Here is a 24,847-nt window from a genome sequence, read left to right as displayed (position 1 = left end):
ATAGGCATTTGATTAATCGATTGGTTAAATATGACTAAGTACTAATCTCTTTAGCTGATAATCTGAAAGCTGGTTCTTTGGACAGACTGTTGTTCTGTGCTCGGTCATGTCCAACTCTGCAACCCCATGGACTATGGCCTGCCAGGCTCCTCTGTCCGTAGAATTTTCCAGGCAAGAATACTAGAGCAGGTTGCTATTTCCTTCTCCAGGGGATCTTTCCAACCCAAGGATTGAACCTGTGTCTCTTGAGTCTCCTGCATTGGCAGGCAGATTCTTTACCACTGTGCCACCTGGAAGCCCCTGGGACAGAGCGAGGGCTGAGAAAAACATGTGGTCTCCATGATGCTCTTAACACCTTTTGTACAAATCTCTACTCATGAATTAGGCTAGAGGCAATAAAATGGGTACGCGCGCGCGCGCGCGTGTGTGTGTACTCAGAGATTCTTGTCAAAACTGTTGCTAAGCAAAGATCATGAAAGGGATGCTGAAACTCTTCTTTAAGTGCTTAATACCTTAGCTAAGGTATAAACACGCACACTGACCTTAATAAGCAGGCACCTGAGTGCAGGTCAGCCTACTCTGTATCCATTTTCGGCACTGAGTGGGGAAGGAAGCTTACTGTGGAAGATAATGAAAGGTGTGGGTTATATGGAATCTTTTCTTCTGGTTCTTCTTTAGCTAATTGGACATTCCATGACCACTGTGACACAATCTAGCCAGTTTTAGACTCCATCATCTCTTTTTCCTGCCTCCAGAGTCATTCTTAACAGTGTCCCAGACCTGTCCAGGGTGAACATCAGCCACTTTGAAAGGCAGCTCCAGGGATGCAAAATGTTCTTTTTTAAAAAAAGTTATTTGGTGAGGGAGGGTCCTAAGGTCCAGGTTTCTCTCAGCGAGCACAAATCTGACCTCTGCTCTCTCTGACCTCATTCTGAAAAGCTGAACAAATGGAGACCCGTGAGCATCTAAGAGTGGAGGGGTGCCAGGTCCTCTGACCCAGAACATCGCCTTCTGCTCCTTTTAGTATATCCTTTTATGGTGTCTCTGTTAAATGTGTGCTCTTGTGCTCAGTTGCTCAATCGTGTCTGACTCTTTTCGACCACATGGACTACAGCCCGCCAGGGTCATCTGTCCATGGATTTCCCAGGCAAACATACTGGAGTAGGTTACCATTTCCTTCTCCAGGGACCTTCCCGACCCAGGGATCGAACCGAAGTCTACTGCATTGGCGTGTATGCATGCTCAGTTGCTCAGTCCTGTCCAACTTTTGTGACCCCGTAGACTGTAGCCTGCCAGGCTCCTTCGTCCGTGGGATTTTTCAAGCAAGAATACTGGAGTGGGTTGTCATTTCCTCTTCCAGGGAATCTTCCCAGCCCAAGGATTGAGTCTCCTGCGTCTCCTGCATCGGCAGGCAGATTCTATACCACTGCGTCAGCTGGGAAGCTATTTTTTAAATAGTAAAGCTAATAAAGTTCTACTTTATTTAAAGTCAAAGAAATTAGAATGATAACTTTGTTGTTGGCAACCATAAAACTGGGAAGGAACCCACACAGCCCAGGAAGGAAAAATCAAGATAAAGGAGAACAACCTGCTTCTTGATGCAGTGATAGCAGACACATGGGCAAGGTGAAGTTACCCAACTCAAATTTGCTTTAATTTCAAGAAGAACTTACCACAGATGGGGAAGGACCCTGCTCACAAGATATTGAAACCCAAGATGAGAGAGTGGTTGTTGTGGAATCCGAACTCAGTTCTAATCTCTTGGTCCAAGTGAATTATATTTCAGGCTCTAGAGCAGGTGTGAGGATGAATCCCTGTTTGGCATAATTAAGCAGGAGTTTTGTGAGTATTTCATGGGAGTGCTAATTGCTGGGAGAGAGAACATGGGCTCACTAAGAACAACATGCCAGCTGAATCTTATGTCCTTTTGCTAAAGGCAAGAAACTGAATCAAACAGAATGCCAATCAATAGGAAATTCTGCCATTAGGAGTCCCAAACCACTTCCCAAGTACAGAATCTAGATCTTGGGAGTAGGAGTGAGTATATGGTCTAAGAGCAGCATGAACATCTTATGGGACTTCTTTTTAAAATTATTTTTACAGCTTTTTGGGGGAATAAAAATTTAAAAGTACATATTTGAAACCCAAGATATTGTGTTTCAATATCTTGTGAGCTGGGTCCTTCCCCATCCGTGGTGTAAGTTTTTTTGAGAGATTAAAGCAAATTTGAGTTGGGTAACTTCACCTTGCCCATGTGTCTGCTATCACTGTATCAAGAAGCAGGTTGTTCTGCTTTATCTTGATTTTTCCTTCCTGGGCTGTGTGGGTTTAAAGGGTACATGATGATTTGACATGCATATACATCTTGAAATGATTACCAAGATAAAGATGAAGTTAATTAACACGTCCCATCACCTTGTAACTTTTTATTAAACTTTCGTGCTGAGAATGTTTAAGAGCTACTCTCAGTAAATTTCAAGTATACAATATTGTATTATTAACTACAGTCACCTATATACATTGGATCTTTGTAACTGAGAATTTGTACCCTTTGACCTACATCTCCCCATTGTACCTTCCCCTAACCCCTGGCCACCATCATTGTACTCTGATTCTATGAGGATCATTTTTTTAGGTACCACATATACACTACCCACTATTTGCACTTCTCTGTCTGAATATTTCATTAAGTATAATGTCCTCCAGGTTTATCCATGTTGTTGCAAATAGTAGGATTTTCTTCTTTCTAAAGTTAAATAATATTCCATTGTGTATCAGTGTATATATATATACACATTATATGTGTGTGTGTGTATGTGTCCCACTTTCTCTATCCATTCGTGGGTATCTAGATTATTTCCTTGACTTGGATATTGTGAATATGCTGCTATGGAGATGTGAATGCAGATATTCCTTCACGATAATGATTTCATTTTCTTCAGATAAATAGCCAGAAGTGAGACAGCTGGATTACATGGTAATTCTATCTCTGATTTTTTGAGGAACATCCATAGTTGCTATATCAATTTATATTCCCACCAACAGGGCACCTGGGTTCCTTTTATTTTGGGGGGGATTCCTTTTATCCACATCCATTTCAACCACTATTCTGATACTAGAATGTCACTTCCACACATTTTGTTGATTAAAAGTCACAGGTCAGCCTAGATTCAAGGGGAAGGGAAGCAGTCTCCACTTCTTGGTGGAAGGAGTGGTGAAGTTCCATTGCAAGGGGACGCGTGGAATGGGAGGGAGGGTCGTGGCTGTCCTCTGGAAACAGTCTGCCAGCTTGTCCTTGGGAAAATTACTCAACCACTTGATTTTACTTTCTTTACCTGTAAAATAGGAAATAAAAACATCCATCACTTAGCAGTGTTGTAATAAATTCAGTACGTGTGTTTAGCACAACACTTCCAACAACAAAATCATATACTAATTGAGTCTGTACTGTGTGTTGGCAACTATTCCAAGCAGTTTATGAATATAATTACTCAGTGATGCACATATTAGTTTTATCCAATGAAAAATCTAGGTACAAAAATGTTAAGTAACTTGTGTTGAATTGGTTGCACAGTAACTAGTCTCTCTAAATCATGACTGTCTTACAGACATAAAGGGCAAATGTATGGATACCAAGGGAGGAGCGGGGCGGTGGTGGGAGAGATGAATTGGGAGATTGGGGTTAACATATATACACTACTATATACAGAATAGATGACTAATGAAAACCCACTGTAGCACAGGGAAACCTACTCAGTGTTCTGTGGTGACCAAAATGGGAAGACAGTCCAAAAAAGAAGGAACATATGTGTACTTGTAAATGATTTGCTTTGCTGTACCGCAGAAACACAACATTGTAAAGCAACTATACTGCAATAATTAATTTAAAAAATCATGACTCTTTTACTGCTTGCTGTATCTGAAGGACACTTTAGTTTTTTTGCTTCAAATTCTGTTGACAGTTGATGCTTTTGTTCGTGCACTTTCTTTTGGCCTATGACTCCCCTCTGTCAGATTTTCCTCTTCTCTGATTGCTACTTTCAATCTTATCCTTGTCAAGCCACATTTTGAATGGTAAAGCTCTCTCCCATTTTTCCAGCTCTTCTTTCCTGGAAGAATCCATCCAATGTGGCAACTCAGTTTCTACCTTTTTATGGTTGATGGCCATCCTTTCATATGGCCGAAGTCTCCCTCTCCTAAAACTCTGGGCTTATAATTCTAAATGTCATCAGGTGCTCACAGTGTATGACCTAGGTCAGTTTTTGGAATGCCTATGGCTTTCATTCTTTCTCATTCCATTGGTTGCAATCTTGTTGATTCATACCTAAAATATTTTTCTAATTTGGATGTTCCTGGCAATCAGACAATGCCTTTGGCCTGATCTAGGCCCTTGGATATCTTGCATGGCTTATCAAAGTAATTTCTTAACAGAACTTACTACTTTCGGTTCCTCTCTGACACAGTCACATCAGTGTTATTTTCCCACATGTTTTAATGCATGCTCCTCCTCATCATTACTACAGCAACTTTAGCATCCACACCCTCCCTCCTACGTTGCTAGGGACCCTCTTTTTAAAGACCAGTTTTTGCTCTACCTCCTCTGAGGGCTGACTCACTCAGTGAATTTATTTTCCCTATTAATTTTCCTAAGGCAGAGTCTACTTGCCTTTTCACAACTCTCTGAAGTTAGCTTTACCTTTACAACCCTGCATTTTCTTTATTCTAATGTAAGGTCCTTGAGGCCCCAAGCACCATGTGCAGTAGTATTCTAAAGCTTGTCTATTAGGTGAACACTCTATGGCATCCTGAACTACCTTTCTGCACACTTTGATTTGCTCTGAGATACTCTAGCAAGAGCACAGCCTTATGGCTGAGAGTATCAGTTGTACAGATTCTACTCTTCTTTAGAGTAGAACACTAGTGTTAAGTAAAGGCAAAGAAAAAGAAGGTCAAAATTACCCTGCCTCCCCATGTATGAACTTGGGCAGGTACTAACTTCCTGAGTCTCAGGTTTGTCATTGGTAAAAATAAGCGTAATAGTTATGCAGACTTTGTTGGGCTATCAAGGGAATTAAATGAGATTATGTAGCTAAAGATTTGTCACACACACAGGAGCTCAGTATTCAAGGGAGTTAGATTATATAGCTAAAAGACCTCTCTCTCTCTCTCTCTCTCTCTCTCACACACACACACACACACACACACACACACCCTCAGTATCCCCTGGTTATTTCTAGGTTTATTGCCTGAAAGGTTGAAGAGGTTGGTGTATGAGAGGTGCCCTGTGTTCCCTTCCAAACATCCCAGATTCTCTGATACTCTTCCTCGGTGGGTGCTGGAGAATCATTGGTAATCCTCAGATTTCCATTCAGTTGCTTAGAAAACCGACCAGGATCTTCGAAGCTGCAGCTAAGTCCCAGCGTCTTTCTCAGGAGCCATTTATTTCCCCTTATTTCTGATTTGAGAGCCTTCACCTTTTTGGAATCACCAAGGTGGTCCGAAAAGGTCCTGCGCTTAAGGAACCTCTCCTTTGTTGTGAATCTCGGCCCCAAACCCCGCATTTGGGCGTCTAGCATCCTTAGGCCCATGGTTTATGCCCAGACGGCGTTTTTCAAGTTCAAAGCCGGGACTCCATTCTCCAGATGGGGCAGGTGTGGTTCACACTTCACCTTTTCGCGCAAAGCATCCAGGAACGTGCTTTGGACTCCCGAGGCGAGGGGCGATGGGAGAGGGTGTGGGTTTGCCTCGGGACGGAGCGCGCACTCGCTTACAAGCTCCAAACCTGGGCGCGGTCGCTCTGAGCACGAGGTCCCGAGCCGAGTCCCGCGCTCCTCTAGGAACCCGCGAGCGCCCCCGCCCCTCGCAGGCGCCCAGGCCGGGGCCGCCCGGATTCTACCCGGCGGCACGCACCCCTGACCCGCCCCGCCCCCCGGCGGCCGCGAGTGGCGGGCGGAGCGCTAGGAGAGAGGCGCGCTGGGCTGTGCGGCGCCGCCTCTCCTCGGTGCCGAGGGAGGGACGGAGGGGCCAGGCGGGAGAGAGAGAAAGCCCGACCGACCGGCTGGCCGAGAGCTGCATGCAACCGGTGGGAGGCCGGGTCGGCTGGGGCTGGGGCTCGGGCTCGGGCGGTTTCTCCGCGGATCCCTGGCGGCGAGCGCGGACGGCCCGGAGGCGGCGGCTCTGAGCTGGCAGGCGGAGGGTTGTCTCCCGCGCCCGCCTGCCCTGCTCGGTCCGAGGATGCGGGGGGGCGATGCCCGGGGCCAGGGACGCGCTCTGTCACCAGGCGCTGCAGCTGCTGGCCGAGCTCTGTGCCCGCGGGGCCCTGGAGCACGACAGCTGCCAGGATTTCATCTACCACCTGCGGGACCGCACCAGACCCCGGCTCCGCGACCCAGGTGAGTGCCGCCGCCGCTGCCCGGCGCGACCCCAGGGCCCTGGGCTGGGAGTTGGGGCCGCGCCAGGGCCTGAAGCAGGAGAGCGAGGTGGACTGGAGGGAGGAGGGCGGGTGACCACCCAGCTAGGGGAGGGGACCAGGAACTAGCGCACCGTGGCCTGATGCTGGACCCGGGCAGGAACCCCGGCGGAGGCTGCTGCGTGGAGGCCGAGTCTGGGTGGGTTGTTGCGGGGTTGGAGGGACCACGCCCGTCACCTGCGCTCGGGTCACCGGGGCTCTTGAGGGCGGCTCCCGAGCTCGGAACCCCGCGCGCCACTTCCCCGGCTCTGCGCTCCGGGCGAGGAGAGGCCGCGGCGGCCTCGCGAGTATAGGGAAGGGGGACGAGGCCAGAGGAAACTCTGGCAAGTTGGGAGTTGGGGACGGCCCCGGGCTGTGGCTGAATCCCACCGGGCGCCTCTCACCCTCCCCCTGGAGCGTCTATTTCCTTTCCTCAGTCTGGGGTAAGAAGGGCGGGGCGGGAGCCGGCGCTGGGCCGGGGGCTGGGAGCTCCAGGTCCCGGGCAGCCGGGCCTGAACCCATTCCCTCCAGGTCTCTCCGCGTGGAGGCGGCCTGGGCCTGGGCGCCCGGCTCGCCCAGCTCCCGCTGCCGGGCACACGGAGGTCGAGGGGCTCACGGGTCATGCCTTGTGCACCTACAGTTATTCTTAATGAAAGTTTCCGAAGCTCCTAACTTTGGAAAGTTCATTTATTTTGGCCTTTGATCAATTAAGGTTGGAAGAGGAAGTTTTAGTTGGAGCCGTTGGCTTTTCCCCAAGGGTCCTGGGTCTCTCGCATCTTCTCATCCACTGCCGTTTATTGGAAAACATATTCCTTCCGACTATTTACTTGAGATTCTTCTCGCCTTGAGGAGTCATTTTCTCAAATAGTCTCTCAACCTCAGTACTAAAAAAAAAAAAAGAAAAGAAAAAAAAAGTATAATGTAGTTAGGTTGTTAAAGATGGAATAAGAAAATGGTCCCTAATATTCCTGTGTATAAAATACTTGAAATGAGCTATTGGTGTGCAAATTATCTAGTATGAATTTTCCTCATTTTAAGCCAATCCATTACATAAAAATCCATTTACCCAAGGGTAAGTTAGAGAATTATTTGATTCATAAAGAGGTCTACCCTGAGCCTGACTTAAATAGCATTTCCTTGATAATATATCCAAGATAGGTCTGTGGGATGAAGAGAAGTTATCTATTAAAAGTTTATATCAGATTTTTTCTACTCAAAGGCTTTAAAAAAAAAAAAAACACAAGAAAAAAATAGATTGTTTCCCTTTGCCTGTGCTTATATTAATTAAGTGTATGGGATGGTCACTAATGTGTTACTTCAAAGTGGAGAATTAAGTCAAGAAAGGCTGTTGAGTTCATATTATTTCCCTAGGGGTTTAATGCCCAGCTTTTGTGTGGCTCCTTGCTGGACTGAATGTGCTACCCAGACTGCAGACAGGAAATGGCAGCACTTCATTCATGAACAGGGGGCCTGGGATGATGTCCTCATTGCGGGAAAACTTCTTTCCTTAGCAGGAGAAACAAGGAAATTATCTTACTTGCTTCATCCAAAGCGAGTGTTAGTGTTGAAACGTGTCACTTCTTTGCCTGTGCCTGGGCCAGGAGTCCCCAACATTAGCACGCATAAGCAGTCCTCTGTGGATTTACCGGAGAAGATGGATGAGGCTTCTCGCTGAGTTGAATGTTTAACATGCCACATCTTTTTGTCTGATTTTTGTGCCTCTGCTCCTTTTAATCTATAAGCTAGATCCCATGTTCTTAGGTTTTTTCCTTAGCCCCTGCACTCAGAAGCCCTTACAAAAGTCACGTCTGAGTCCTTGGCTGAGAAATAGCCAGTGATATAGAGTATGCCATACTATTCTTTGAGTTCCTGAAAGCACTGCCCTGTTATCTTAAATTAGGGTACAGCAGTTTTGAGATAGCCTGGTGACCCTCTGGATCTTTGGTTTATGGTCAGGAAGTAGCCTGTTCATGAGGTAGGCTGGGGAGGTGGACTGTGAGCGCAAGATAAGAGGAACTGAGACTGAAGCCCCTATCCAAGGTACACCCTCTCTTCCAGGGCCCTTCAGCTCAGGCCAGAATCTCTCTTCACTCCCCACCTTTCTTTACCCACATTAATTCTTACATCAAATGCATTTATCTCCATCCCTTTAAAGCTGTTTGGTTGTCCAAGTCAAGAGTTCCTTTCATTTCTGAGCCTTAACGCTGAGTGGCTGGAGTAGGTGCACTGCCCAATGCTCTGAATGGTACCTATGCTGCTGTGTAGTGGGAACCAGAGCAACTACGTACAGCAGCAGTGCTGGTACGTGGGTCCCTAGAGCAGGTCATCTCAGTGGGTAACTTCCTTTTCTGTAAAGGAGCCCACTTGAATGCCATGTTTCAGCTTTTTCTGCCCATTGTCTGTCCCTGGCTACCCAATGGTAATTAGGTTTTCTTAAGCTCAACTGAGGAACTTTGGCTTTGAAAGGAGAAAAGACATATAATTCCCTGTGGATAGCAGAATGACACTGCATGTAGTATGTTTGTTCATTTTTCCAGAGATGGGATAAGCCTGGGTCACAGACCAGTGGGCCATCAGAAAGGTTATTCTTTGCCTAGGTGACTGCAGTGCTCTGATGTGGGAGTACAACCCTAGTCTTCCCTAACTTGGTGTTAAGAGAGAATTTAGTGAAAATGTGATTAAAAAAAAAAAAAAGAGGCTAAGTAATAAATTGAAACTTGAGTGCCTCATCCAGTCCTTCATCTGTACCAACTATGGAAAGTAAAGTGTGGGTCTTTAAGCTGAGGGTGAGCATTTTTCCATGAAGAGCAATTAGAATCCTGTTAGGTGTCATTATGTTGTTTTCATATATTGGCAATGCTAGGCATTAACTTGTGAATTTCAGAGAATAGCCTTCACAGCAGAGAGAAGAGGCAGTGCAATGGTCCTGAGATAGAAGTGTCCTTGATGTTATTTAAGGAATAGTTGAGTTCATGGGTAGCTGGCACAGAGCAAATAAGATAAAGAATGACAAGAAATATGATTAATGGTTAATGGAGGGGGAAGCTCACGTAGGATCTTCTAAACCATTATAACGGCTTTGGTTTTTACTCTGAATGAGAAGGGATTGAACAGAGAAGTGGCAACCCTTTGGCTGCTGTGTTGAGAAAATACTGTTGAAGATCAAGGGAAAAAGATAGGGAAATTTGCTAGCAGGCTATTCTAGTAATCCAGACAAAGGGGATAGTGGGCACAGTTTGAAGATACAGTGCTCAGATTTGTTGATGGAATGGATGTGAGAAGTGAAATAAACACCACCCTTATGGCAGAAAGTGAAGGGGAGCTAAAGAGACTCTTGATGAAAGTGAAAGAGGAGAGTGAAAAAGTTGGCTTAAAGCTCAACATTCAGAAAACGAAGATCATGGCATCCGGTCCCATCACTTCATGGGAAATAGATGGGGAAACAGTGGAAACAGTGTCAGACTTTATTTTGGGGGGCTCCAAAATCACTGCAGATGGTGACTGCAGCCATGAAATTAGAAGACGCTGACTCCTTGGAAGAAAAGTTATGACCAACCTAGACAGTATATTCAAAAGCAGAGACATTATTTTGCTGACTAAGGTGCGTCTAGTCAAGGCTATGGTTCTTCCTGTGGTCATGTATGGGTGTGAGAGCTGGACTGTGTAGAAAGCTGAGTGCCGAAGAATTAATGCTTTTGAACTGTGGTGTTGGAGAAGACTCTTGAGAGTCCCTTGTACTGCCAGGAGATCCAACCAGTCCATTCTGAAGGAGATCAGCCCTGGGATTTCTTTGGAAGGAATGATGCTAAAGCTGAAACTCCAGTACTTTGGCCACCTCATGTGAAGAGTTGACTCATTGGAAAAGACTCTGATGCTGGGAGGGATTGGAGGCGTGAGGAGAAGGGGACCGCCGAGGATGAGATGGCTGGATGGCATCACGGACTCGATGGACGTGAGTCTAAGTGAACTCTGGGAGTTGGTGATGAACAGGGAGGCCTGGTGTGCTGCGATTCATGGGGTCGCAAAGAGTCGGACACGACTGAGCAACTGAACTGAACTGAAGGATGACACCAAGGCTTTTTTACCTAAGCAGCTCCATTTACTTGCAAGACTTTAGGAGGAGCAGAGTTGGAAGGAAAATAAGGAAGTTTTTATTAAAATTTTTTGTTTACTAAAGATTTTTTGTACCTATTATATATGCAATATCTTTTAGTTAGTTCCACAGTGACCTGAGGCATGAAAGTCTTCTTTGATGTTATCAACTGGTCAGTGCTCATACTTTGTAACTGGGGACTTCACTCTTATTTCCTCAAGAGGGCCAGTTGATGTAGGAGAGCAGTTATTACTAAAAGATCTTTTCTTGCATGGAATGAAAAGCTCTGTTTAACTTCCACTCATTGATCTTGATTATACTTATTTCAGTCAAAAAAGAATTCATCTCTTCTCCATTTGGCTGTTGGGGGTAGTGATTGTAACTTTTCTCATCCTATTTCCACATCTGGAAAAGAAAAGAGGGTTGAATCAAGTCATTTCTAGGTTTTAACCATGTTTTATAATTTTCTTTGTAAGTCTGTTCTTCTGAAGGATGCCAACCACATCTGTGCCAAGCACTTTATGTAGGTCATTTCATTTAATCCTCATAACGTCTTCTAAGACCTTGCTGCTCAAAGTGTTCAGCTGTGTACCAGCAGCATCAGCAGCATCTGGGAGCTTGTTAGAAATGCAGACTTTCAGGCTCCCCTCCAGACCTACTGATGTGAATCTGTGTCTTAACAGGATCCTCAGGTAATTCATAGGCACATTAAAATTTGAGAATCGTTGCTAAAAGAGATTGTATACGTGAATAAATTGAAGTGCAGAGAGCTAAACTAGCCCAGAGCCATGGGTTCCTTTGAAAGAAACAGAGAGTCAAGTCTAAGTCTGAGTAGCTTCTAGGTAAACACATCACATATTCTAAGTATCTGGGAGTTACTGTCAATGAAAATTTCCTAGGTTATTTTTTTCATTTAAATGTCTTTATTCTGTTTTTCTATAATGGATTTAATCTCTAACTGTAGGTTAAATTCTATGTAGTTATAAAGATTTTGCTCAGTATTTTTACTTTTACTTTTTAAAATTAAAGTGTAGTTGATTTACAATGTTAAGTTAGTTTTAGGTATGTAGCAAAGTAATTCAGTTTTATACACACACACACACATATCTTCTTCTCCAATTTTTTTATATTTTAGTTGTTATATTGATTATAGTTCCTTGGGCTATATAGTAGGTCCTTGTGTTTATTTATTTTTACATATAATAGTGTATATCTGTTAATCCCAAACTCCTAATTTATTCCTCCCTCTTTAGTTACCATAAGTTCATTTTCTGTGTGAGTCTGAGTCAGTTTCTGTTTTGTAAATAAGTTCATTTGTATCTTTTTAGAATTTCTTAAAAAATTCCACATATAAGTGATATTTGTCTTATGTGTGATATCATATCATATGATATTTGTCTTTCTGACTTACTTAGTGTAATATTCTCTAGGTCTATCCATGTTGCGGCAAATGGCATTATTTCATTCTTTTTCCTGGCTGAGTAGTATTTCATAACATGTGTGTGTGTGTGTGTGTGTGTGTGTATAGTATTTCATAATGTGTGTGTGTGTACACACCACATCTTCTTTATCCATTCATCTGTTGATGGACATCACTCAGTATCTTGGTCATGAATTCTTTTATTCATGATACAAGTTTTCCATTGATATTCCAGCTTTGTATTTCTAGGGTTTTTGTGTTTTTTTTTTAAATTTTTCTGGTGAACTTGAGAATGTTTGGGGGCTTCCCTGTTGGCTCAGAGGGTTAAGAATCTGTTTGCATTTAGACCCAGGTTCAGTCCCTGGGTTGGGAAGATCCCCTGGAAAAGGGAATGGCTATCCACTCTAGTACTCTTGCCTGGAGAATTCCATGGACAGAGGAGCCTGGTGGGCTAAAGTCCATGGGGTCACAGAGTTGGACACAACTGAGCGACTAACACCAGAGATTGTTCACCTGATCAGGGTGTGAAGTAGATCTTTATGGCATGTCACTGATGATCCCTCTCTCTAGGTGGATGTTAACCCTACTTAGGAGATGCTTTTTTCTAGACTGGTTTTCTAGATTGATTTTCAACCTTAGTTGCATGTTAGAAACACTTAGGGAGCTCTAACAGACAAACAACAATAAAGAAACTATCAATGACTTAGCTCTACCGTGACCAATTAAATTGGAATCTCTGGTGGTGGGACCTAGTATTGGTGTATTTTTATATATGTTTTTCAGTTGGTTCTAATGTGCACCAGGTGGAAGATAACTGTTGAGTGAGACCAATAAGTGAAGAATGAACCCACCTAACCCTTCTCATGGAGAAGGAAATGGCAACCCACTCAAGTACTCTTGCCTGGAAAATCCCGTGGAAGGAGGAGCCTGGTAAGCTGCAGTCCATGGGGTCACGAAGAGTTGGACACGACTGAGCGACTTCCCTTTCACTTCTCACTTTCGTGCATTGGAGAAGGAAATGGCAACCCACTCCACTGTTCTTGCCTGGAGAATCCCAGGGACAGGGGAGCCTGGTGGGCTGCCGTCTATGGGGTCGCGCAGAGTCGAACACGACTGAAGTGACTTAGCAGCAGCAGCAACCCTTCTCAGCTCAACTCATATTTCATTTTTGCAAAATTAGGAAAGATGGTATCAAGGCAGGCACTTTGACTGTTACCTTGTACAGTTACCACCCAAATCAACTAACTGATTCTTAAATTTCTTTTGACAGTATTACCCCCAATTTTTATTTTGAGGACTCTTTAAAAATATCATGAGAATCCATTATATTCACTCAGTGTAGGGGAAAAAAGAACAAATTGAGAAAATCATGTCCAAATTATTAAAAGGCCAGGAAGTGGAACTGTCATTAATTAATGTCACCTTACATTTATTTAGAGTGAAGTAACTTATTAAAAGATGTACATGTAGAATAATAATTAAATATAGTTCATAAGGAAAAATTTCCAAAATAATCACTGAGATTAAATAGTAACCTTAATTCAGATTTTCAAAGAAAGTCAAGAGAAAAATCAGCCTTAAAACACTGAATTTTTATGAATAGACATTGGTGTGATTATGCACAATGGGATTAATTTTTAAAAATTAATGTTAATTGCAATCAGGAACTGGAGAGTCTTATAAGGAATGAGTGGCATATTGGATGCACAATCTGTGAAGATTTAATTTGCATTTACTTCAGTGACATTTTAGGGCTTCTTCATAAATATTTTATTTAAACAAGTGTGTTTTCATCTCCGTGGGATTCTTCTACATGGATCAGTGAGTGCTTTAGTCATGAGGTAATTTTCAAGAGGGAAAAACAAAAGCAAATTCTGGTAAAAGCATCATAGGCAGCCTTGTGGCCAGCCACCTCTTTCAGAATAAACAAAGTACAAACTTTTTATGTAGGCTAAACTTTCAAGGAAAACTTAAGCTGACACCTAAGGGAAATCACCCATCCCTGTTATGTATAGAACATGGGCCTTGCTTTCACCTTAAAAGCATACTGGCACTTTCGTGTTTGTGTGTGCATGTGGATTTTCTCATATGGTTGGCTTAAAAATACATATATCAGAATCCCTTCCTAAGTGACTTACTTGAGGAAACTAATAAGTTCCAGGGAAAGGGAGGAGCTTAATGAGAGGCACCAGTGGGAGAGCAGTCTCACTTTCCAAAAGACAACTCTGGAGTCTGTATTTCTGCTTTCTAAATGAAATCACATTTGAGCCATAAATGTTTACCACTTCAAGTGTTTCGTTGAACTAGCTCAAAGTATGGCTTTAAACCCAGGCAAACTCCAACAAGTAGGTTCTGCAGGTCTTGAAATATTCCTCATGCATGTATTTTTATCACACAGCAACGTTTATACCAACACTGATAGAACTGCATTCAAAAGAAAAAAATCTCACTCAGGAAATAAAGATGACAAAGTGGACTAAGCAAGAGCTTTGGAATCAGAATCTGGTCCTGTCCTTACTAGTTTTATGACCTTGAGCAAAATATTTAATTCTTCACATTGTTCGGGACTTCCCTGGTGGTTCAGTTGGTAAGGAATCTGCCTGCAGTGCAGGAGACCCAGATTCGATCCATGTATAAAATGGGAGTGGAGGGCTGTTACAGCACAGCACCCAGAGTAAGTGCTCAAGTGGATGCTCAGTAAATGGATTTGGTGGTAGTAGTATCACCTGTCTATGCTTCCCCTCAGCTGCTGGATCATCAAAAAAGCAAGAGAGTTCCAGAAAAAGTCTACTTTTGCTTTATTGACTACGCCAAAGCCTTTGATTGTGTGGATCACAATAAACTGTGGGAAATTCTTAAAGAGATGGGAATACCAGACCACCTGACCTGCCTCCTGTGACCTACACCTGACCATACCTCCCGTATGCAAATCAAGAAGCAACAGCTAGAACTGGACATGGAACAATAGACTGGTTCCATATCAGGAAAGGAGTACGTCAGGCTGTATATTGTCACCCTGCTTATTTACCTTCTATACAGAGTACATCATGCCAAATGCTGGGCTGGAAGAAGCACAAGCTGGAATCAAGATGGCCGGGAGAAATATCAATAACCTCAGATATACAGATGACACCACTCTTATGGCAGAAAGCAAAGAAGAACTAAAGAGCCTCTTGATGAAAGTGAAAGAGGATAGTGAAAAAGTTAGCTTAAAGCTCAACATTCAGAAAACGAAGATCATGGCATCCGGTCCCATCCCTTCATGGCAAATAGATGGGAAAACAATGGAAACAGGAAGAGACTTTATTTTTCTGGGCTCCAGAATCACTGCAAATAGTGACTGCTGCCATGAAATTAAAAGGTGTTTGCTCCTTGGAAGAAAAGCTCTGACCAACCTAGACAGCATAATAAGAAGCAGAGATATTACTTTACCAACAAAGATCCCCCTAGTCAAAGCTATGGTTTTTCCAGTAGTCATGTATGGATGTGAGAATTGGACTCTAAAGAAAGCTGAGTGCCAAAGAATTGATGCTTTTGAACTGTGGCACTGGAGAAGACTCTTGAGAGTCCCTTGGACTGCAAGGAGATCCAACCAGTCCCTCCTAAAGGAAATCAGTCCTGAATATTCATTGGAAGGACTGAAGCTGAAGCTCCAAAACTTTGGCCATCTGATGGGAAGAACTGATCACTGGAAAAGACTCTGATGCTGGGAAAGATTGAAGGTGGGAGGAAAAGGAGATGACAGAGAATGAGATGGTTGGATGGCATCATTGACTCGGAGGACATGAGTTTGAGTAGGCTTCGGGAGTTGGTGATGGACAGGGAAACCTGGTGTGCTGCGGTCCATGGGGGTCACAAAGAGTCGGGCACAACTGAACGACTGAACTGAATGTTGTGGGTTTGATTCCAGATCAGTACAGTAAAATGAATTTTTTAGTTTCTCAGTATCTATAAAGGTTATGTTTACACCATTCTGTGATTTCTTCAGTGTACAATAGCACTATGTCTTTAAAAAGTACATAATTTAAAAATACTTCATTGCTAAAAGATGCTAACCATCTTCTGAGCCTCCAATGAGTCATATTTTTTGTAGTAGTAACCTCAAAGATCACCAAAACAAGTATAATAATAATGAAAAAGTATGAAATATTGGGAGAATTATCAAAATATGACAGAGAGACATGAAGTGAGCAAGTGTTGTTGGAAAAATGGGCTGATAGGCTTGCTTGATATGAGGTTGACACAAACCTTCAATTTATTTTTTTAAAAATGCAGTGTCTGTGAAGTGCAATAAAGAGAAGCACAACAAAATGAGGTAAGCCTGTAATCATTCATAGACAAAATTTACTATTTTACTTTTTTGTAAACTTAGGATTTTATCACCACTTATTAGCTGTATGACCCTGTAAAGTTATTCAGTCCCTGTGTCTTAGTCTGCTTGTGAATAAAGTGGTGTGCTATTACCCAAGCAAAATACAAGATGCCAAAGTATTCAAATTATTCAAATTCAAATGTGAATTTCATATAAATAGCAAGTATCCATTGTTTATCTGAGATTCAAATCAAATTGGGCATCTTACATTTTTATTTGCTAAATATAGCAACCCTACGTTAGTATCTATCTCTTATTACATGTGAAATACTTATCATAGTATCAGGCACATAGTAAGTGCTCAGTAAATATTAGCCATTGTTACTACTATTTTTATAATTTTTCAATGATGAACAATCATTATCATGTAATTATTGTGATGAATATATACATATATTCCAAAAGGTAGATAACTGTTTTTACTTAACCTTTCTTTGGGGTTATTTCTAGCATCTGATTTTTCCTTTCTATAAATAATATTTTGTATCTATAGTATCCCACTCTCCTTTAAGAAAATTTCTTAATAATTAATCATCACCGATGGATTCCAATTGCTTTCCAGCATATCTGGGCCAGTTAGCACTGCTACATGTCAACAGTCAGTATACTACCATTAGGAGGTATAATGTGACAAAAGGTGGCTAATTCAACATGTTTTGAGTGCCTACCTGGTTGTTGTTTCAACTTGAATATTTTTGTTGGTAGTATTGAATGTTTTTAATATTTTAAACCAGTTTAAGTTTTCTGTTATGAGAATTTTGTGTGCTTATTCTCTACCAGGTATAAATATATATTTTGAGACTCTTAATGTATTTCTTACCAATTTGCATTAGTTGGATGATAAATATTCTGTCAAATTAGCTTATAGAAGGAGCAGTGTATCGTCAGTGTACTCAGGTTGTCTGTCTATACTCAATCTATTCCACTAGACTGCCTTTTAAAATGTTAGGAGTCCATCAAGAAATAGAAATTCTTTGTAACATTCTTTCCATGCAAAGTGCCTTTATTTATGTGAGGTATGAAAAAAATTGTTATGTAACTTGAATCTCTTTTTCCTTCCCCCTGTTCAGTCTTCCCCTAGGACTGTAGCCACAAGATCTGATCATTCTTCTAATTATAATTAAGTTAAATTAAAAAAAAAAACCGTCCATTGAGTGCCTGTTAAGTGCCAGGTGGGCTTTCCTGGTGGCTCAGATGGCAAGGAATCTGCCTGCGATGCAGAAGAGCTGGGTTCTGTCCCTAGGTCTGGAAGATCCGCTGGAGAAGGAAATGGCAACCCCTCCAGTATTCTTGCCTGGAGAATCCCATGGACAGAGGAGCCTGACAGGCTACAATCCATAGGGTTGCAAAGTGTTGGACACGACTGAGCAACTAACACAAAGTGCCAGGTACTAGGTTGGGTATCACTGATTTGAAAATACATTAGCCGTAATTACTGCCCCTATGGAACTGAGATAAAGCAATAATTGCAATTAATAAAGATCACAAGGGAGACATGTACTGGATACAGTGTGGGAAAAGAGAGAAATAATTATTCAGTGGGTCTATAGAGAACTCCTGGAGAAGTTGATTCTTGGGTGGAGCACTTTGCCTGGAATGTGTACAGGAGAAAGACATTTGAGAAATTCACAAACATTATAGGATGAGAGAGAACGGGTCTTTGGTAATAGTCAGTGAAGCATGTATTGAGAATGTTAAGAGTTGAGCCTGCTCTAGTAAACACTAGTTGTCAGATCATGGAAGTCCTTGTTTGCCATTGTCAAAGTCCCACAGAGGACTTGGGCTGGAATACTCTGATGCAGGTATCTTGAAAGAAGTACAGTTTAGAGTGATGAGCCCAAAGGATCCATTCTCAGCAAAGTAGTTTGGAGATTTGAGGATGGGGCAAGTTCTGTGGATGCACTTCTCAAGTCTTCCTGGTTCTCATGGGAAAAAACCTGACGTTGCTGGTGATGTTCTTCCTTACTGAGTTAAGGTCCTAACAGATTAGAATCACTGCATGGGTGATTACCTATTCAGATCCCCAAGTGTGTCACCCTGAAACTCAAGTGTAATTACCTCATCTAGTTGTAAAAACTGCCTTTAGCAAGTGTAGTCATCTGGTTCAAACATCTGGATTTCAGATAAAATTTCAGACTGCGCCAACAGTAACATCTTGCTTCCTTGCCTGTTTATTTAATAATGAAAAAGCAGTGTGTTCAGTTGCATTGCAGTCATTCAGTTTGAGGATATGCACAGTCTGTTTTCTCTGATGTTATAGGGCCATGAAGGGAGCAAGCATGGCAAGCCTAGTGCCTACCAAACCATGCTGTGGAGATGGTGGTTTATTCTATATACAGGGGCTGCCAAGAGGCCAGTACAGTTCTTTAAATGAAATGAATGCCCTTAGGCAGGTCCTACACTTTTCCACTTTTCGTGTCCGCCCCACCTCCCCTGTGCCACACACTTTATTTATCACGTTTAGGGGATATGCCTGGCTACTGAAGACATTTCAGTTTGCATTAGCTATAGCACTGCAGACCAAATGAAGAGTTTTAAGCTGAAAACTGAGGTGAGCAGATTTGTCCCCTGATGAGATGACTCTGGAGGCAGGATGAAGGTTGATTGCAGAGATTATGATTAGAAATGCCATTCACTTACTCATCAAACGTTTATTGAACCTCTCCCAAGTACAAAGCTCTATTCGAGGTATTGTACACACCTAGGTACCTTGATACAGTATTGTACATACACTAGGGAATCAAACAGAATATAAAAAGCTTACCTTATGAAATTTACAGGTTGACTAGAGAAAAATATTATGTAAATAAGCTAATTACAGAGTATGTTAGCTACTGATAGTGCTAAGGAGAAAAATAAAGCATGGAAAGAGAATAGGTGTGGGAACTAAAATAGCATCACTGAGAAACTGATGTATGAGTAAAATCCAGAGATGTGGGAGCAAGATGTGCACATATCAGGAGGAGGAACATTCCAGGCAGCAGAATAGCAGGTGGAAAGGTCCTGAGGCAGGTGCATGCTTGGTATGTTTAGGTATTAGCCAGGGGCAGTGGGACTGTGGTGGAGTTGGCCAGGAAGAGGAAAGTTATTAAGTTAGGAAAGTATTATGTGCAAATATAATTGCAGTTTTGGACCATGAATTTTAAATCATTCTAACTAGGCTTGAACACATCTTTATTAATCAAAGTAGAAACCATTACAGTCAGCACATTTTTGCCAATAATATGTAAGTTTGACTATTCCTGTAGAGTAAAAATCCATGCTTTGAGATTCAACAAACTCTTGGAAAGCATTTTCTGCCTCCTTCTGGTTGTAGGAGTGTTTTCCTGCAAAAGGTTGTTGAGTTACTTAAAGAAGTGGTAGTCTGTTGGCAAGAAGTCAGGTCAACATAGTGGGTGAGGCAAAACTTCATAGACTAATTCATTCAACACTTGAAGCATTGGTTGTGTGACATGCTGTTGGGTGTTGTCATGGAGAAGAATTGAGCCCTTTCTGTTGACCTGTGCTGGCTTCAGGCATTGCAGTTGTCAGTGCATCTCATTGATTTGCTGAGCATACATCTCAGATGTAATGATTTTGCTGTGATTCAGAAAGCAAAAAAGTGGATCAGATGGGCAACAGGCCACCAAACAGTGACCAGGACCTTTTTTTGGGTGCAAGTTTGGCTTTGGGAAGTGCTTTGGAGCATTTTCTCGGTCCAGCCACTGAGCTGGTCAGTGCTGGTTGTCATATAAAATCCACTTTTCATTGCACGTCACAGTCTGCTTGAGAAATGGTTTGTTGTTGTATAGAATAAGAGAAGACGATACTCAAAAAGGATGTTTTTTTTTTTAATCTTTGTACAGCTCATGAGGCATCCACTTATCAAGCTTTTTCACCTTTCCAGTTTGCTTCCAATGCTGAATGACCATAGAATGGTTGACGTTGAGTTCTTGAGCAACTTCTCATGTAGTTGTAAGAGAGTCAACTTTGATGGTCCTCTCAGTTGGTCATTGTCAACTTCTGATGGCCAGCCAGTGTTCCTCATCTTCAAGGGTCTCATCTCCTTTGCAAAACTTCTTGAACCACCACTGCATTATATATTCATTAGCAGTTCCTAGGCCAAATGTGTTGTTGATGTTGCAAGTTATTTCTGCTGCTTTATGACCCGTTTTGAACTCAAATAAGAAAATTGTGCAGATTTTCTTCTTGTCTCCCATCATTTCCCTAGTCTAAAATAAACATAAAATACACAGAAAGTAATAAATTATTAGTAAAAAAAAAAAGTAAAGTGAGAAATGCACGTTTAAAATGTGTAATATAACCACATTTATTTAAAAATTGTATTCCAGTATCAAATGGAAGATTTCAACAGTACAAAAACTTCAGTTACTTTTGCATCAGCCTAATAGTAGCTGAGATCAGAGAAGTGATGTCATGTTGATTGAGGCCCTAGAAACCACTGCCATTTTTACTCAGAGAAAGATGGGAAGCCATCAGAAAGTTTGAAGCAGAAGGGTGATAATAACTGAGTTAGAAATGGGAAGGATCACTCTGACCAGCATATAGAAAATAGGCTGTTAGAAGGGTGGAATCAGGGAGAGCAGTGATGTGGATGGTGTGAGAGATGAGGGTAGCTTAGACCAGAGTGTTAGCATTGGAGATGGTAAGAAGTGGTCAGATTCTAGGTAGCTAGCAGGTAGAGAAATAAGTTTGAAGGGAAAATTGGGAGCTCAGTTTTGGGTGTGTTAGGTTGGAAATGCTTATTAGAGTGTCAAGTAGGGAAGAGACTAGGAAGCTGGACTTAAAAGTGTGTGAGAAAGATGACTGTCCTGGAGACACAGATGTGAGCGTTGTAGACTTGGCTGTGATATTTAAAAGGAATCATCTGGGAAGGCGGTGTTGCCTAGAGGTGAGAAGAGGACTGAGTTCTGGAACTCTCCAATATTAAAAGGATGGAGAGAAAATGAGGAACCAGCAAAAGAAGTCTAATAGAGACCAGAAGATCCAACCAAGAATATTGACCTGAAAGCCAAGATGAAGAAGAAATTGTGTGGAAGAGGAAAAAGTAAACATCTGTGCCATATGCTGCCATTAGGTCAAGTAGAATGAGCGCTGATCATTACCACAGCAGTTAAGTGACGTAGGAGTCATTGGACATGAAGTTGATTAGCCATTATCATTGAGAGGTGAGAACAAGCCAGACTGGAATGGCCTTAAGAGAAACTGATGGGAGAGGAATTGGGGGCAATAAAAACAAAACAAACTACTCTTTCAAGTGTTTCTGTAGACAAGAGTAGAAAGAAATGAGTTTGTAGTCATTGGTGAGGAAAGTGAGATCAAGGGGTTTTTTTGTTTGTTTTTTCTTTTTAATTTTTTAATCAAAGGATAGTTGCTTTACAGAATTTTGTGGTTTTCTGTCATACATCAACAAGAATCAGCCATAGGTACACCCATGTAACCTCCCTCCCATCCCCATGCCCCTCCCATCCTTCAGCCTCTCATAGAGCCCCTGTTTGGGTTTCCTGAGTCATATAGCAAATTCCCATACCATATGTAAAATAGATAGTCAAAGGGTTTTTGTTTTTATTTAAAGTTATAAGAGATAACAGCACTTAGGTGATGGGAATGATCTGGTAGAGAACAAAAATTCATGGTATAGGATAATGAGGGGAGACTTGCTGGAGGGATATCCTTGAGTGGGCGTTGGGATATGCTCCTTGAGGTCAAGGAGCAAGTCTGTCTCTATATATATAGACACACACACACCATCGGCATAAATATGACAGTTCAAGCTGAGAGATTAGATGCATCTACCAAGGAGTAACTGAAGATGAAAGAAGTCAACTAGCTAGAGGTGAGGGAGGGAGAAGGAACCCACAAAAGAGACTGAAAAGGAATAGCAAGTAGGGTGGGAGGAAAATCAGGAGTGTGGTGGCCTAGGAGTGCAGAAAGTATTCCTAGGAGGATGGCATGAAACCTTATGTGAAATGCAGCTGGTGGGTCAGGTATGTTGAAGACCAAGGACTGCTCATTGCATTTAGCAATGTGGTAGTTCACTGATGACCTTGAACTGAGTGGTTTTGAAGTGGGGATAGGTGAATAGAGTGGGTGAAAGTCTGATTATAGTCTCTTTAAGAGATTATGAGAGGAGAGAAGTTGAAGAAAGAGAACATACCCTGCTTTTTTGTTTCATTGTGAAGAAAAGGGAGGACAAAATGATTCAAAAGATGGTTTGTAAAGAAAGAAGAAAATAATTGTTGGTATGCTAGAGAGATGTTAAAAATGATGCAGAGGGTTGAACTGCCTGAGTGATGTTTGAGTTGGTGGGTTTTTCAACCAGTTCATTTGTTGTCAAGGAAACAGGGCAGAGTATGTGGCTCCAGGTGAGTAGGTGTGGTTTGGGAACTTATAGAATTGTCTTCTGATTGCTCTTCCATTATCAGTGAAAAAAGAGGCTTCAGGGTCACCATCTGAGAGTGAGAGTGGGGTAGAAGATGCTGAAAGTTTGAAAAGAGGAAAGGTAGAAATAATAGTCCAGGAGGTAGGAGATTGAGTGGGTTAGGGAAGTAGAGTATGCCTGCCAGACAACATTAAGGGCCCACTTGAAGGTGGTGCTTGTGAATTTAAAATGATATCCACCAGCATGGATATAAGCTTTTCTCTCACCACGTGCAGCTGTGTTTGTACAGGCGTGAAGTAACGGGAGCAGCCTTGTGCTTATGTATGACAATGAAAGTATGGCAAGAGAATTGATAGTATGTAGAGAACCTACTGAATGGGAAAAGATACTTGCAAACGATATGACCAGTAAGGGGTTAATAGCCAATCTATTGGACTGGCCAGAAAGTTCACCTGGGTTCTTCCAGAAGATGTAACAGAAAACCCCCAGTGAACTTTTTAAGCCAGCTCAGTATATAAACAGCTTATATAACTCAGCATCAAAAAAACCTGATTAAAAAATGGACAGAAGACCTCAGACATTTTTCCAAAGAGAACATGCATGCACATGGCTACCACGAACATGAAAAGTTGCTCAACATCACTAGTCATCAGTTCAGTTCAGTTCAGTCGCTCAGTCGTGTCCGACTCTTTGCGACCCCATGAATCGCAGCACGCCAGGCCTCCCTGTCCATCACCAACTCCCAGAGTTCACTCAGACTCACGTCCATCGAGTCAGTGATGCCATCCAGCCATCTCATCCTCTGTTGTCCCCTTTTCCTCCTGCCCCCAATCCCTCCCAGCATCAGAGTCTTTTCCAATGAGTCAACTCTTCTCATGAGGTGGCCAAAGTACTGGAGTTTCAGCTTTAGCATCATTCCTTCCAAAGAAATCCTAGGGTTGATCTCCTTCAGAATAGACTGGTTGGATCTCCCCGCAGTCCAAGGGACTCTCAAGAGTCTTCTCCAACACCACAGTTCAAAAGTATCAATTCTTCGGCACTCTGCCTTCTTCACAGTCCAACTCTCACATCCATACATGACCACAGGAAAAACCATAGCCTTGACTAGATGGACCTTAGTCCGCAAAGTAATGTCTCTGCTTTTGAATATACTATCTAGGTTGGTCATAACTTTTCTTCCAAGGAGTAAGTGTCTTTTAATTTCATGGCTGCAATCAGGGAAGTGCAAATCAGAACCACAGTGAGGTATCACCTCATACCTGTCAGAATGGATAGCATCAGAAAGGACATACATGACAAATGTTGAGGATGTGGGAAAAAGGAAACCCTCACAAACTGTTGGTGTTGGTGGAAATGTATACTGGTGCAGCCACTGTGGAAAACAGAATGGAGGTTTCTCAAAAAACTAAATAGAAGAACTAACATTTGACTCAACAATTCCACTCTTGGGTATATATCCAGAAAAGAAAACACTAGTGGGAAAAGATTCCTGTACCCCAGTGTTTATACCAGCTTTATTTACAATAGCTGCTTTCAGGTATGGAAGCAACCTAAGTGGCCATCAACAGATACATGAATAAAGAATGTGCATATATATACAAGGGAATACTACTCAGTCATTAAAAGGAATGAAATTTTACCATTTGCTACAACACAGATGGACCTAGAGGGTGTTATGCTTAGTGAAATTAGTCAGTCAGATACAGACAAATACTCTTAAGTTATCACTTATGTGTGGTATCTAAAAAATACGGCAAACTAATAAATATAACAGAAAAGAAGCAGATGCATAGATATAGAAAACAAACTAGTAGTTACCAGTGGGGAGAGGGTAGGAGAGAAGGGCAATATAGTGGTAGAGGATTTAGAGATACAAACTATTAGTTACAAACCAAGCCATGGGATATATTGTACAATACAGGGGACAAAGTCAATATTTTATAAGGCTATAAATGGAGTATAATCTTTAAGAACTGTGAATTACTATATTGTATACCTGTAATTAATGTCCAGATGTGCAAGCTGGATTTAGAAAAGGCAGAGGAACCAGAGAGCAAATTGCCGACATCCACTGGATCACAGAAAAAGCAAGGGAATTCCTAAAAATATTTACTTTTGCTTCATTGACAATG

The 24,847-nt window shown here is 42.1% G+C and overlaps 1 protein-coding gene across 2 annotated transcripts in view; it reads left to right on the top strand.

Moving 5' to 3' along the window:
• Window positions 1-5,931: 5,931 nt before the first annotated feature.
• SYT9 (synaptotagmin 9) overlaps window positions 5,932-24,847 on the top strand; it is a 210,149-nt gene continuing 191,233 nt past the window's right edge. The window contains exon 1 of one of the 2 annotated variants that reach the window (XR_011249350.1): window positions 5,932-6,392. Coding sequence is in view for 1 of the 2 variants with exons in the window: in XM_069554537.1 (XP_069410638.1) it covers window positions 6,248-6,392 (145 nt within the window). In the remaining variant the exon portion in view is untranslated. The remainder of the gene's footprint in view (window positions 6,393-24,847) is intronic. The other variant, XM_069554537.1, reaches the window with a different exon arrangement.

This window comes from Ovis canadensis, chromosome 15 (genome assembly GCF_042477335.2).
Source record: "Ovis canadensis isolate MfBH-ARS-UI-01 breed Bighorn chromosome 15, ARS-UI_OviCan_v2, whole genome shotgun sequence".
NCBI lineage: Eukaryota > Metazoa > Chordata > Mammalia > Artiodactyla > Bovidae > Ovis > Ovis canadensis.
The sequence above is the reverse complement of the archived record's forward strand: the minus strand, read 5'-3'. Positions and strand labels throughout refer to the sequence as shown.